The sequence below is a fragment of the Dermacentor andersoni genome, chromosome 3 (genome assembly GCF_023375885.2).
Source record: "Dermacentor andersoni chromosome 3, qqDerAnde1_hic_scaffold, whole genome shotgun sequence".
Classification (NCBI taxonomy): domain Eukaryota; kingdom Metazoa; phylum Arthropoda; class Arachnida; order Ixodida; family Ixodidae; genus Dermacentor; species Dermacentor andersoni.
Genome location: NC_092816.1, coordinates 222,302,169 through 222,315,499, shown reverse-complemented (window position 1 = coordinate 222,315,499; position 13,331 = coordinate 222,302,169). Strand labels below are relative to the sequence as shown.

The 13,331-nt window shown below is 47.7% G+C and overlaps 1 protein-coding gene across 4 annotated transcripts in view; it reads left to right on the top strand.

Annotated features, from left to right (window-relative positions):
* LOC126535791 (probable ATP-dependent DNA helicase HFM1) overlaps positions 1-7,156 on the top strand; it is a 266,705-nt gene extending 259,549 nt beyond the window's left edge. For 2 of the 4 annotated variants that reach the window (XM_072287418.1, XM_055073057.2), the window contains exon 18: positions 6,933-7,156. In XM_072287418.1, coding sequence (XP_072143519.1) covers positions 6,933-7,059 — 127 coding nt within the window. In that variant the 3' untranslated portion in view covers positions 7,060-7,156. The remainder of the gene's footprint in view (positions 1-6,932) is intronic. The other 2 variants (XM_072287419.1, XM_050182599.3) reach the window with 1 other exon arrangement.
* Positions 7,157-13,331: the final 6,175 nt, after the last annotated feature.

Genomic DNA, 13,331 nt, shown 5'->3' with positions numbered 1-13,331 from the left:
AGAGGAAACTAACTTTTATTGAGCGAGCCTGTGCCCACGAGAACGGGCTACACTTAAGGAACGGCGACAACGGCGAACACAGTCGGCGATCGTCAAAATCTGATCAGCGGGTCAAGCGTATCGGCTTTTATACATCAGTCGTCGAATGTTCCAGACTAATCGCTGGGACCCGCATGTCTTCCACAAAGTTCTACACCATTCGCGTCACGCAATGAAATGAGATAACACCAGTTGCGGTAAAAACAGACAGCGGATAGGACCATCGATAACTTTCGTGAAACTTCCGATACATGCAGGCGCGTCCTGCGCTGTGCGATAACATTTCTTAGGCTGTGAAAAGTGGTCGCCTGATAGAGATATACAAGTACACATGTCAATATAAATATCACGTGGTAGTGACGTATAAATAACACAGTAGCAATACTGTGAAAGACGACACTAACTTTTATTGGGCTAACCTGTGCCCACAAGAACGGACTACACTTAAAGAATGGCGACAATGGCCAACACAGTCGGCGATCGTCAAAATCTGATCAGCGGGACCAGCGTGTCGGCTCTTATACATCAGTCGTCTAATGTTCCAGACTAATCGATGGGACCCGCGTGTCTTCTTGGTGAAGACGAAGTGTCTTCTTGGCAGAACACTTCTTTCTGTGTTCTTTGGTTTCTGTCGAATTCTTCAAAATTTCCTGGTGCCTCGGCTCCCGGGCTTGTGGCCACGGACGCGGAGTCTTCCAGAGGCCCTCCTGGCCATAAGTCATCAAGGCCGTCCTTCACGAGGAAGAGAGGAAGCGTGCTCAGTGACACCGAGGACACTGAGCTGTACTCCGTGTCGGATGAAGACTCATCGGATAATAGCTTCATCACTCTCCACAGAAAGAAGGCCAAAAGGAGGACTATCAACGCGAATACGCCAACGCAAGCGAGCGTGGCGAATATGAAGTCAAGGTCTGAACGCTGGCCTCACGCCATCGTGTTTGTACCCAAAGAACCCTCAAGCAACCTCCGACTCCTGAACAGGCAAGAACTATCTGTTTTCTTGGAAGGGGTCGTGCCGAATGAAACTAAGGACATTCTGATAAATACACGAAAAAAATGTCCTCGCAATCGATGTTTCCAACGGGAGTGCGCTCGGAAAACTGAAGCAAATCTCGGAGTTAGGGCGCATCAAAGTGCATTCCTATATCCCGATGGATGATGCATCCACAGCAGGTGTAACTTATGATATTGATGTCGCCATTCCCAAGGCGGTCTTGCCTATCCTTGTAAACCAGCAAGTGAGGGTGTTGTCATCTCCAATCAGGCCAAAAATGGGCTGAACAGCACAAGAAAGTCAGCTGAAAGGAGTCTTTCTCAGGAAGAATGGCCTGCGCTTCCGAGCCAGCAACTTCCCACAGAACCACAGATCGTCAAGCCCGCGCGGGAGCCTACTCCTGCCGCTGATGACACGCTCAAAGCAAATCGTCAAGTCATTTCAATGCTGCGTTCCCTCATAGATACTATTCGAGTGATTCAGTCGAACCTTGGAACCACGTCTGCTCGAAGTGCACTGAAAGTACTGGACGCCTTAAGCCCAGTGCTTGAGTCTCTCGAATAGAGACATGGCCAACCATCCCCCATCCTTTCGAGAAGAAGTCAAGGCAGCGTCAATCATCCAGCGGAACGCAAGAGGACTAAAGTCACGCCTTGCAGACATTCGTCAGTATATATATACTAATTTGTTCCCAATCATTGTCATATGTGAGCCTAACGTGTCCTAACCAGTCAGATTATCGGGATAAGAAGCTGTTATATCCGCAACAACTGAGGCATGCAGCAAAGTCATCGTTTTTATTCGTCGAGAACTGAGAAATGTTCGCCAGCCGATTCCGCCTCATGATAACAATCAATATGTTTGCCTAACAATTAAAAAGGGCATACTCATGTTTGCACTTGTAGGCGTTTATATATCGCCTTCAAGTAATTTTGATGCCAAAAGATTAACGAACATCTTGTCGGTGTACCCTGCTCCACATGTCATCATTGGAGATTTTAATGCGCACCATATGGCATGGGGAAGCACAAGGACAAATACAAGAGAGAAAAGACTTGGAAACTTCGCCTGCAACCATGGCCTTTCACTCCTGAATGACGGCAGCCCAACGTTTATACGGGGCGTGAATTATGGCAGCTGTCTTGACCTAGCTTTCGTCTCCAGTTGTTTCACAAGATGCGTTAAATTGTTTTTGGATATCGAGACACACGGGAGTGATCATATTCCCACGTACCTTGTCATCAAAGGGATGTCCAGGTCCTTCTCACGGAACACCATTCGATTAATTGACTGGACTAATTTTACTTCCACCATGGAAGATGCTCGTCAAGAGGGCTTGTCCTCTGGATTAGAGGAAAGAATCAAGTCTGCAATGCGAGACGCCACGCGCACGGTCACGGTTTCGTCGAAGCACACGGAATTGGATATAGAGTTGGAGCGACTTCGTGCACTACGTCGTCGTGCGGAGCGGCGTTACCGGCGTACAAAATCCATCGAAGACCTTGGGACAGCCAGACGACTACAACAGAAAATTCAACGTCGCATGGATAGATTGGCATCTCGACGGTGGCCAACGTTTTGCCAGTCACTAGACCCCCGAAAGCCACTTTCCCACATCTGGAGAACCATACGTTCCCTACTGAACAACGCTTCCCTTTCAAAGCGCTGGCGCTCTTCTAGGGGCGACCAGAGGCTGATGTTGCAGATGACTTTTGCGCAAGGCATTATCTTGTAGTAAGATTTCGGATTATTGCACCTGCCTTCCATCAGGCTCCACCTCCGCAACTAAGCCTTCGATTCCTCCCTGTGTTTGGCTCGACCTCCAGTGCACCTCACCGTACCAGGAATCAGGAAAAAATCTGAGCTGTCATCACCTGCTCTTAAACAGCTAACTCTGCTCCTTTTGCACGAGAGGTACGCCGACCACGTACATATTTATACCAATGGATCGGCAACTCTCCAGTGGTCCTCTGGAGCCGTAGTTTCCCAGCGAAAGCCACCACCATCAGTTTCAAGACATGTCACCCAACGACACTGATGGCTGCGAAACTTGCAGCTCTTCGCGCTTCACTTCGTCTAGTCAGCCAAGAACAACCTCGAAGATGGTCAATATTGAGTGACTCGAAGGCGGCACTGCAGTCTTTGCGATCAGCCCTGCGGCGTGGACCACACGAACAACTGGTATTCGAGATTAGAGAATTAATCCATACCTTGACAGAGAAAGGACACCAGGTGACGTTTCAGTGGCTTCCAATTCACTGCGGCGTCATAGGGAACGAACACACCGATAACGCTGCTCGGTCGGCTCTTCAAGGCGACGAAGAGGAGCCGATACTATTATCAAGGACAGATGCCGCTAGAAAACTTCGAATGCTCAGCCATGAGATCACGTTCTCCTCGTCGAACGCAGGAAGTTTTCACACCAACCGGCTGCACAACCTAGACTCTTCTCTACGTCTTTACATTCCAGATTGACTCTGCCGCCGCGAAGCTACCCTGCTTTGTCGAATATGGCTTGGGGTGGCGTTCACCAAGTCTTTTGCTTTCCGCATCTAATAGGCCGACGACGCCTCGTGTGATGACTGTGGTAACGAGGAGACTCTTCAGCACCTCTATGACTGTCCTCGCTATAATTTACAGAGACGATCGCTCGCAACCGCGATAGCGCACTTTGACCGAAGACCTCTCACAGAGGAACTTATTTTAAAATGCCGTCATTAAAAGACATAGCAACAGAGGGCGACGAGGGCACTGTTGCAGTTTTTAAGGGCAAGAGAACTGGACAAGTGTCTGCAGGCTGAACAGACGTTTATAGTGCTGCAAGTGTTACTGTGCTGTGCGGTGACAGTATGCGGTGACAGTGACCGATTGTGATTGTGTGTCTGTGCTCCTTTCTTTCTTTATGTCGACTTCGTTATCACTTTACCTCGCCCTCCCATCTTTCCCCAGTGTAAGGTAGCAAATAGGAGCTTCCCCTCTGGTTGGCCTCCCTGCCTTTACCCTTTCCTGTGTGTGTGTGTCTCTCTCTCTCTGCCCCATTCGCGTCACGCGATGAAATCAGATAACACAAGGTTCGGTAAAAGCAGACAGCGGATAGAAGCATCGATAACTTTCGAGAAACTTCGGATACATGCAGGCGCATCCTGCGCTGTGCGACAACATTTGTTAGGCGGTGAAACGTGGTCGCCGGATAGAGATATACAAGTACACGCGTAAATATATATGTCACCTGGTAGTGACGTATAAAGAACACAGTAGCAATACTGTGAAAGACGAAACTAACTTTTATTGGGCGAACCTGTGCCTCCAAGAACGGGCTAGACTTAAAGAATAGCGACAACGGCCAACGCAGTCGGCGATCGTCAAAATCTGACCAACGGGTCCAGCGTGTCGGCTCTTATACCTCAGTCGTCGAATGTTCCAGACTAATCGCTGGGACCCGCCTGTGTTCCACAAAGTTCTACACCATTCGCGTCACGCGATGAAATCAGATAACACAAGGTTCATTAAAAACAGACAGCGGATTGAACCATCGATAACTTTCGTGAAACTTCCGATACATGCAGGCGCGTCCTGCGCTGTGCGATAACATTTCTTAGGGTGTGAAAAGTGGTCGCCTGATAGAGATATACAAGTACACGCGTCAATGTCTTTGTTCTATATAGCGCTTGTTTCAAGCATGCTGCATCACCATTTATAGATCTATAAACGTGCGGCGTGACTATGCGAAGTCGTACTGCGGCCTTAGCCCGTTTTCTTTTTCTTTTTCGTGAAAGAGGATGATAACCGAACTTTTTCTTTCGGTTGTGTTCGTTCCGTTCTCTACAACGCAGTCACACGTATTACGGAAATCGTGTTCTCAGAATAGCCATCGCATTCTTTTTATGCGATCCCTCTCGGATATTAAGGCTTTACAGGGCAAGAAGGCAATGCCGAAGCCCACAGCTTAATATATATGTATCATGCTGGTTCACCAACCGCAGTGATCGCTGTGTTGAGCAGCGCCATGGGCCTCACGCAGGAGGCTAGCGAGGATATATAGTATTTTCAAGCCAACTAGACTTGAAATGTTTCAGAAGGATGCCGGTGTATCACAGATATTTTATATCGTCTGCCGCTTAGATGTTTCGCGGTTGCCTTAGCTTGGCCGTACACGAGCACGCGCTCTTATGTTTGAAGTCCAAGCGATCAGATAGTAAGCAGATTTACCATTTCATGCTGGTAATACAGAGACGCCGGTTCGCTTCGTTGAATTAAAACCGATTTACGCAGAATAGTTTACAACACATAGACACGCCGCGACTGATAATGCGCATCGCGTATTTGCGCCCCCAAGGGATATATCCGCGTACTGTGGTTACCGACGCACCGAAAGGCTTCCTGACGACCTTATATGAACTGACATTGCGTAAATTTCGCAAAGTACGATCTGAAACCTCTCGAAATCTTTCCGCAGCACTCGACATCAATGCTTTCAAGCAGCGCCGCACTGGATCACACAAGCCAGAGAGGAGGAAGACGTCACCACGCACCCTTCCAACCTCGCCCGATGACAAGGTCGGATACGCCTGAAGTCTGCAGTGCAGTGAAGCCCCGCGCACGCCCCGCTAACCGCCAGCCACTGTTCTACCGCGAGGCTGCAAATAGTCCTTACATGTCACCTAAACAAGGCGGTAACTACAAGAATAAGATTATATTCGCTCGTCTATTATGGTGATACGGTGAAAGCCTAATTCTTTATTGAACTGAAAGAAAACGCTTGCTTTGCTGCAAACTATTTATTGCCAAGTTTCATTTTAGTTGGAAGCGAAGTTTCATGAGTAAAATGGGGTCAACAGTGAAATGAAGTGTACCGCGGACTTTTGACGAAGGAAATGCTTAGACTCCATACGCTTTGTCCATGTCGACTGCACACCTCATTGCTTCCGCCAATTAAAAGACTCTTCAAAAACAGCACACTTTCCGGAGGTATCAAGTACGACGCCATTTTCAATGGTTACGTGATGACTATCTGCTTCTCTGATTGGCTGGCGGGTTGACAACCTCGAGCGGCCCGTGTGCCTTGATTTCCAACTCTTGTTCTTTGAAGTTGTATCCTACTTTAGTGACATAACAAAATTTCTTCCTCCTCTGCCACGCCACGAGGTAAGCGATGGACGCAGCCGAGTTTTCGTTCTCATGTGTGTTCGAATGGTGACGTATTAATATAAAAATACGTGTCAACCAAGGTCGACGCGAAAGAAGACAAGGTCAACGTACATGGTATTTGAATTTATATGTACTGAAATTGAGGGCATTAAAGATAACTCAGTGGTGCATAATTGCGTTATCTGTTTGCACTGTGTGCTATATTTTCTTCGTTCTGTTGTAAGATCTTTCATTTTTTTCCAGACCCCTATTTGTTTTATTCATGTCCAGTTTCTACATTCGCTTTTTTTGCACGCATGTACATCAACGTTGTCTTCTTTCGCATCGACTTTCGTTGGGGCGTCTTTCTATTTTCGCTAGAGAGGTCAGGTGGGCCGATCCCCGAAGGAGTGCTGTCTATAATTCAATGCGGTTAATTGTTGACTATAATGACATCCGTACCGTTAGTTGTCCTACTATATTGGCGTGAATAAGACTCGTACAAATAATTGAGCTAGTCTGTGACTAGTTTTCGCACCTTGTCTCGTTGAGACCTACATTTTGCGACGTTTTGTGACTCGCTAGGACCCTCTAGAGGCGGAAAAGGGTGGTTTCTTTTACCGGTAGTCCAGATCCCACGTACGCCAAACCGCGTGAAGTGGCCTAAGTGCACCTTGTCTTCAGAAACTCGCCAACCAATAAGGAACACAACGGGTGGTGGCGCCTAATTCCGGTCGAGACTGACCTGAACGACCGGTGTCCTCGCGCGCAGGTGCCCGGAGAGTGTCGCGGAGCAGCATGCGGACACTGCCGACCAGTGGAAAAGCCAGGCGGACGATCTGGATGCCGTCGTCGCCGAGCTGGCTCGCCGCTACTTCCCTCACCTGCTACCTTTGTGAAGAAGCGCCTCGTTGTGCACGGGCTGGCACGGAGCTCGTACTACCGCGAGCGCCGTTACCACCGCTGGCAGTTTCTCACACTGTGTATAAACCGCAGTGTGGCAGTCGTGTGCTGCAGTTACTCATGTTGATACTTCAATAAATTTTTTTTCTGATACTCAACTGACGAATGGCCTAGATATACTTGAAGGAAACAGCCTGGACTGATATGCTGTGTCGTGATTAAATTGATGCTGAGTTGACAAAGTAAGATACTTGAAGAAAACCGCCTGGACTGATATGCTGTGTCGTGATTAAATTGATGCTGAGTTGACGAAGTAATCTGAATAGTATTGCGTTAGTTTAACCATGTAGACACTACCTGCGCATCTTGGCAAGAGCTCGTTGTTGGTGTTCCAAGGCAACACCATCTAGAGAACTGAAGGCCTACTGGCTGACCCTCTCCCCTTGAGCTATGTCACGCAGAAGAGGCCAACATAGAAGTTCCGTGCAGCGCGCTGCGAAGCTACTAGCGGCGTACCTGTGTTGAAAATGAAGCGCGGAAGCCATACAATAGTTAACCCCGGCTATTCGGAGAACACAGAGGCGACGACGGCGGCGACAACAATTCGATTAGTTCCAGGAGCCGTGCCGCTCCTCGAATAGCTTCGCGGTTAAACAAGTCTCGGCATGCTCGGCCATGCTGCCGCATGCTTCCGAACGCACATTTTTTTGTAGACGTGACCAGTGCATGCAGTCTCAACACTTGTGCTGTGCTTGCGATTGTGTGTACCGCGAGTCTTCATTGCCGCGGAATGTGGAGTGCCATGCCAAGATATGCGTAATAAGTGCTGCGTGCCCAATTGCCGGAGCAATTACAAATCGGGGGAGAAAAATCACGTCTTCAAGTTTCCGCAAGATGAAGAAGCCCAGAGTGCCTGGATTAGGACGATACGACGTGCAGATTTCCTTGTATCACCGCACTCCAGGGTAAGATGTTCAGCACTTCTTGAAATAGCTACTTTTGAAAAATACGGGAAGGTTAATTGCTCAATTACAGAAAGTTCCCTTAAATCAGGAATGTTAGAATAAAATTTAGAGCAACTTTTAACTTCCTTCTAGGTTTCTGAACTTCACTTCGTTGAGGCCGACATCGTGCGGGAGTTCTCTCACCTCGAGGACCTTACAAGGCACACCGTCACTGCACTACTCTCACGCCTGCGTTTTCGCCCAGGCGCAGTCCCATCAAGGTTTCCTCAATGTCCACCTTATCTTTGGAAGCCAAGCACCTCGAGGGAGGATTCTGATTCCAAGCGCATGCGTCTTGAGGCTGCTTCTTTGAAGAAAACGTGTGAAACGTCTGCTGAAGCATTCCGCAAGGAGAAGGAAGCGGATAAGATTGTAAACCTAGAAGACCTGATACAATTTATCACAAGCAAAAAGTCTACGTTCAGGAAGAGGAATTTACTAATCTGCCAAACCAACGTCGTTTAGACACTGACCTCACGCTTGAACTGCTCGTCAGTGATGATTCCTCAGAGTTCGACGCTTGCGAGGATGGACACAAATGTCAATTTGTGTTGAGGCACCTTTTGCGGTGTAGCACGAATATTTTATTGAAGAACTACTTCAGCAACATGAATGACAAAATATTGGATGCCAATGCTAAGGCAAGGAAGAGAAAAGCTGGAACTCTGCGCAATAAGGCAGCTGTTTCCTTGTAAATAGCTGCACGAATGTTTTATATTCCGTTTCTGTACTTATTTGAGTTGTTGTAAATTAGCACACTGTGGTAATTAGTGCGTCGACAGCGAAATAATTCATTTAAGCATAATCTAGATTGCAATAAGTACATGTGTCCCCAATGAAATTGTTCATACGCAATTGTGAAACAAATAGAGTGCGTTACATTCATTATTGCCGCGCCATAAAAACCATAGGTACCAAAATACGGAAGGAAAAGTTTTTAAGGATTCAATTTATTTGAAGTAATAGGTATGAAGTGTGGGGTATAATAAATAATAATTATTATAATGCACAAACAACGTACATTACAAAGACGACAAAGCGCGACGCTATAAAAAGGTGCTGGAATCAATACCTGCACATGTTTTACAAAGCTGTCTTGTATCTGTGCCTCTAAATAAATGCTTTGTAAGGTGCCTGCTGCTCATGCCGCAGTTTAGACTGACGAAAAAGTGTGGAGTGGTCAATAAAAGCATACGGCTGCTAGGTGAACCAAGCCGCGATCCCTTCATTCAACCCGTATCCCCGAGCGTGCCGATGGCCTCTTCTCCGTGACGTCACTCGCCGAGCACTCAGGCCTTCTTGTCTAGGAGGTGTTGTCCAAAGTCGCTATAACCTCTATCTTAAGATACAATAAATGGCACGCGCGCACTTCGCGTGTACTCACTGTCTAGCACAAACCAGTCTTATTCTGCACATTTCTATCATGTGCACTTCCTGATTGCGATTAACCTGCAGCCAAACCTCAATGCAAACATTATACTAATCCACAAAACGGGAGACGTTAAAGAACTAAAATACTATAGGCCAATTAGCTTACTCCCAGTGTTATATCAAATATTTACCAAAATAATCTCCAAAAAATAAGGGCTACACTGGACTTTAGTCAACAAAGAGAACAGGCTCGCTTCAGGAAGGGATACTCTACTATAGGTCACACCCACTTCAATAATTAGGTTATCAAGAAATCCGCAGAGTGCAATAACCCTCTCTATATGGCTTTCGTAGATTACGAGAAATCATTAGATTCAGTAGCGATACCAGCCGTCATAGAGGCGCTGCGTAATCAAGGAGAACAGACCACTTACGTAAATACCCTGGAAAATATTAGAGATTCCACAGCCATCTTACTTCTACACAAGAAAAGTAGGAAGATACCTATAAAGAAAGGGGTCAGACAAGGAGACACAATCTCTCCAATGCTATTCACTGCGTGCTTGGAAGAAGTATTGAAGATATTAAACTGGGAATGTTTAGGACTAAGCATCGAGGGCGAATACCTCAGCAACCTTCGGTTTGCCGATGACATTGTTCTATTCAGCAACACTGCAGACGAGTTACAACAAATTGCTGAGGACCTTAATAGGGAGAGTGTAAGAATGGGGTTGAAGATTAATATGCAGAATACAAAGATAATGATGAATAACCGGGCAAGAGAACAAGAGCTCAGGATCGCAAGTCAGCCTCTAGAGTCGGTGAAGGAGTACGTTTACCTAGGTCAACTAATCACAGTGAACCCTGATCATGAGAAGGAAATTCACAGAATAATAAAAATGGGTTGGATCGCATACAGCAGACATACTGAGCTCCTGAGTGGGAGCTTACCGCGTTATCATTGAAAAGGAAGGTATTTCAGTGCATCAGTGCATTTTACCGGTGCTGACATATGGGGCAGAGACTTGGAGACTGACAAAGAAGCTTGGGAACAAGTTAAGGACCAAGCAAAGAGCGATGGAACGAAGAATTTTAGGCATAACGTTAAGAGACAGAAAGAGAGTGGTTTGGATCAGAGAGTAAACGGGTATAGACGATATTCTAATTGACATTAGGAGAGAAAAATGGAACTGGGCAGGTCATGTAATGCACAGGTTAGAGTACTCTTGGACCATTAGGGTGACAGAATTGGTACTAAGAGAAGGGAAGCGCAGTGTAGAAGACTGGGTGGTACGTCGAAATTAGGAAATTTTCAGGTGCTAGTTAGAGTCGGTTGGCGCAGGACTGGGGTAATTGGAGTTCGCAGGGAAAGGCCTTCGTGCTGAAATAGGCTGATGATGATGATGAAACCTCAACTATGCTGTTCTGAATATGCCGTGACCAAACTTTATGAGGTACGAGACAGACAGACAGACAGACAGACAGACAGACAGACAGACAGACAGACAGACAGACAGACAGACAGACGGACGGACGGACGGACGGACGGACGGACGCACGGACGCACGGACGGACGGACAGACGGACAGACAGACAGACAGACAGACAGACAGACAGACAGACAGACAGACAGACAGACAGACAGACAGACAGACAGACAGACAGACAGACAGACAGACAGACAGACAGACAGACAGACAGACCATCGCGGATTGTCAGCCAACGGCAGCTTGTGTGAACATATTCGAATTAATCGTCTTTTTTACAACATGTGACGGGGATAACAGCAGGCAAAGGAACATATATTTACAAAATTTTCCTTTGCCTACACAGAAGCTGCAGCCAAGATGGCCGCACAACAATGACACGAGCGCTTCGTTGATCGTCTTGCTGGCGCCTTCTTCAACAGGTGGGAATGACTTATAACATACGACCCACGCCGGTGGTATGGCCGTCTCAGCGCTCAGGAAAGGCTGACGGCGAGGTAGAATTTAAGGCGGGAGTCGTGCCCATCTCAGAGGGCGCGGAACATTGCGAGCTACCGTCCAACGTGGCGATCTCGTATGTAAACTCCGTGAGCTGGCGTAGAAAATTGTAAGGCCCGGGGTAGCAAGACAAACTTCGAAAACGGGCCAAGGTGGCGGCAAGTCGTCCAGAGGTGGACCAAAGTGTGAACTCAATGTTTCGGTGGTGGCAGCCGCGAGGCGGAACGACAGTTCCGTGCAATCTAGCGAGCTGTTTGAGCCATAACAGCAGCGTTGCGGGCGTATTCTGTAGGGGTGTAAGTAGCTGATGACAGCAGAGTCTCAGTGACAGCAAAACAAGAGGGAGAAGGGAGAATAGTCGGCAGTGCTTTGGGGGATGGAGTTCTGTGCGAGTGTCACATAAAGCAAAGTGCTGTCCCAATCAAGATGATCTGCTGAAACGTACGTAGATAAAACCATAATCAGCGTGTGTTGAGACGCTCGTAACTTAGTCCATTTGTTTGCGGATGGTAGGCAGTAAACTTGTGTCGTGTAGAGCACGAGCGAAGAATGTCGTCAAAGACTTTTGAACGAAATTAATGACCACCATGGTCGTCGAGCAGCTGTCGTGGAGCGCCATGGTAGAGAATGAGGTCATGAAGCAGGAAGTCCGCAACGTCATTAACACAGCGTGTAGGCAATGTCCGCATGATGGCATATCGTGTTGCGTAGTCAGTGGCTATGGTAATCCATTTGTCCCCCCCAAAGAACGTCGGAAATGGCCAAATGAGATCGAGGCCGGCGTGGTAGGGCGGGACAGTTGGGATGTCGATAAGCTAAAGTGGGCCTGCACGCAACAGGAAGAACGCTTTCACCACTGGCACGGGTTGGCAAGTAGCAACGTACCGGCTCACAGAATGGTAAAGCCCTGGCCAGAAGAACCGACGCCGCACTCGGTCCTATGTGCGGGATACACCGAGCTGTGCAGCAGTTAGAGAACAGTGGAGCGGAGAGTTGTAGGGTGTACAAGCAGAAGTTCTGGGGCCGTCGGAATCGCCTTTGAGTCGGTAGACGATGCCATCATGGATCACGAACAGGTCGACGGACGGTGAGTGTGTAAACGGCTGATAATGGACCGCAAGTTGGCATCACTGAGCTGTTCTTAGCGTCTATCGCACGATTCAGACATGGCGAGGGCGTAGGAATCATTCGCAGCGGACTCGGGAGGATGAACAGGATGACGGGAAGGGCAATCTGCATCCTGACGCATTCGGCCAGACTTGTAAATTACGTTAAAGCTGTACTCCGGAAGCTTCAATATGCAACGTGAAGTGCTCCAGTCAGGTCTTTCAGGGGGGCCAACCAGTATAGTGCATGGTAGTCCATGATGACCTAAAAGGTGCGGCCACACAAGCACGGCCGAAATTATGGTATTACCCAAACTAGGACGACGAAGATTCGGGTTGATCTCGACAGTGCCCAAGTAGCAAAAACTTGCGCTCTGAATTGGAGAGAGACGGCTAACGCAGGCCATGACACAGCCTTTTCATTGTTGCCGCCGGGCGACGACAGTGCCCAGGTAGCACGAACTCATCTAGAAGACATATATTTGTGCTTGTTCAAGCCGAAAGGTTGTCTACAATCTGGCTTGTGCAAGATGACCGGCAAGCTGAGCCTTAGAACTCCACAAGCAGTCCTGAAGCGAAGCTAATACTCCCTCCGTATTCTCCTTGTGGAAGTCTTGGCGAGCTGTTCGTTAGACTATGTGTAGAACTCATATATAAAGGCTTACTTTGCTTGCCCGAGAAAATACCCGGTGTTCCAGCGAACAAATTCAAACTTTTTTTAAAATTTCCTAGGGCCGTTAGCACAATCATATTTGTGTGAGCCAGGCTACTTGAAGAAGCGGGAATTACTTGAAGAAATTAA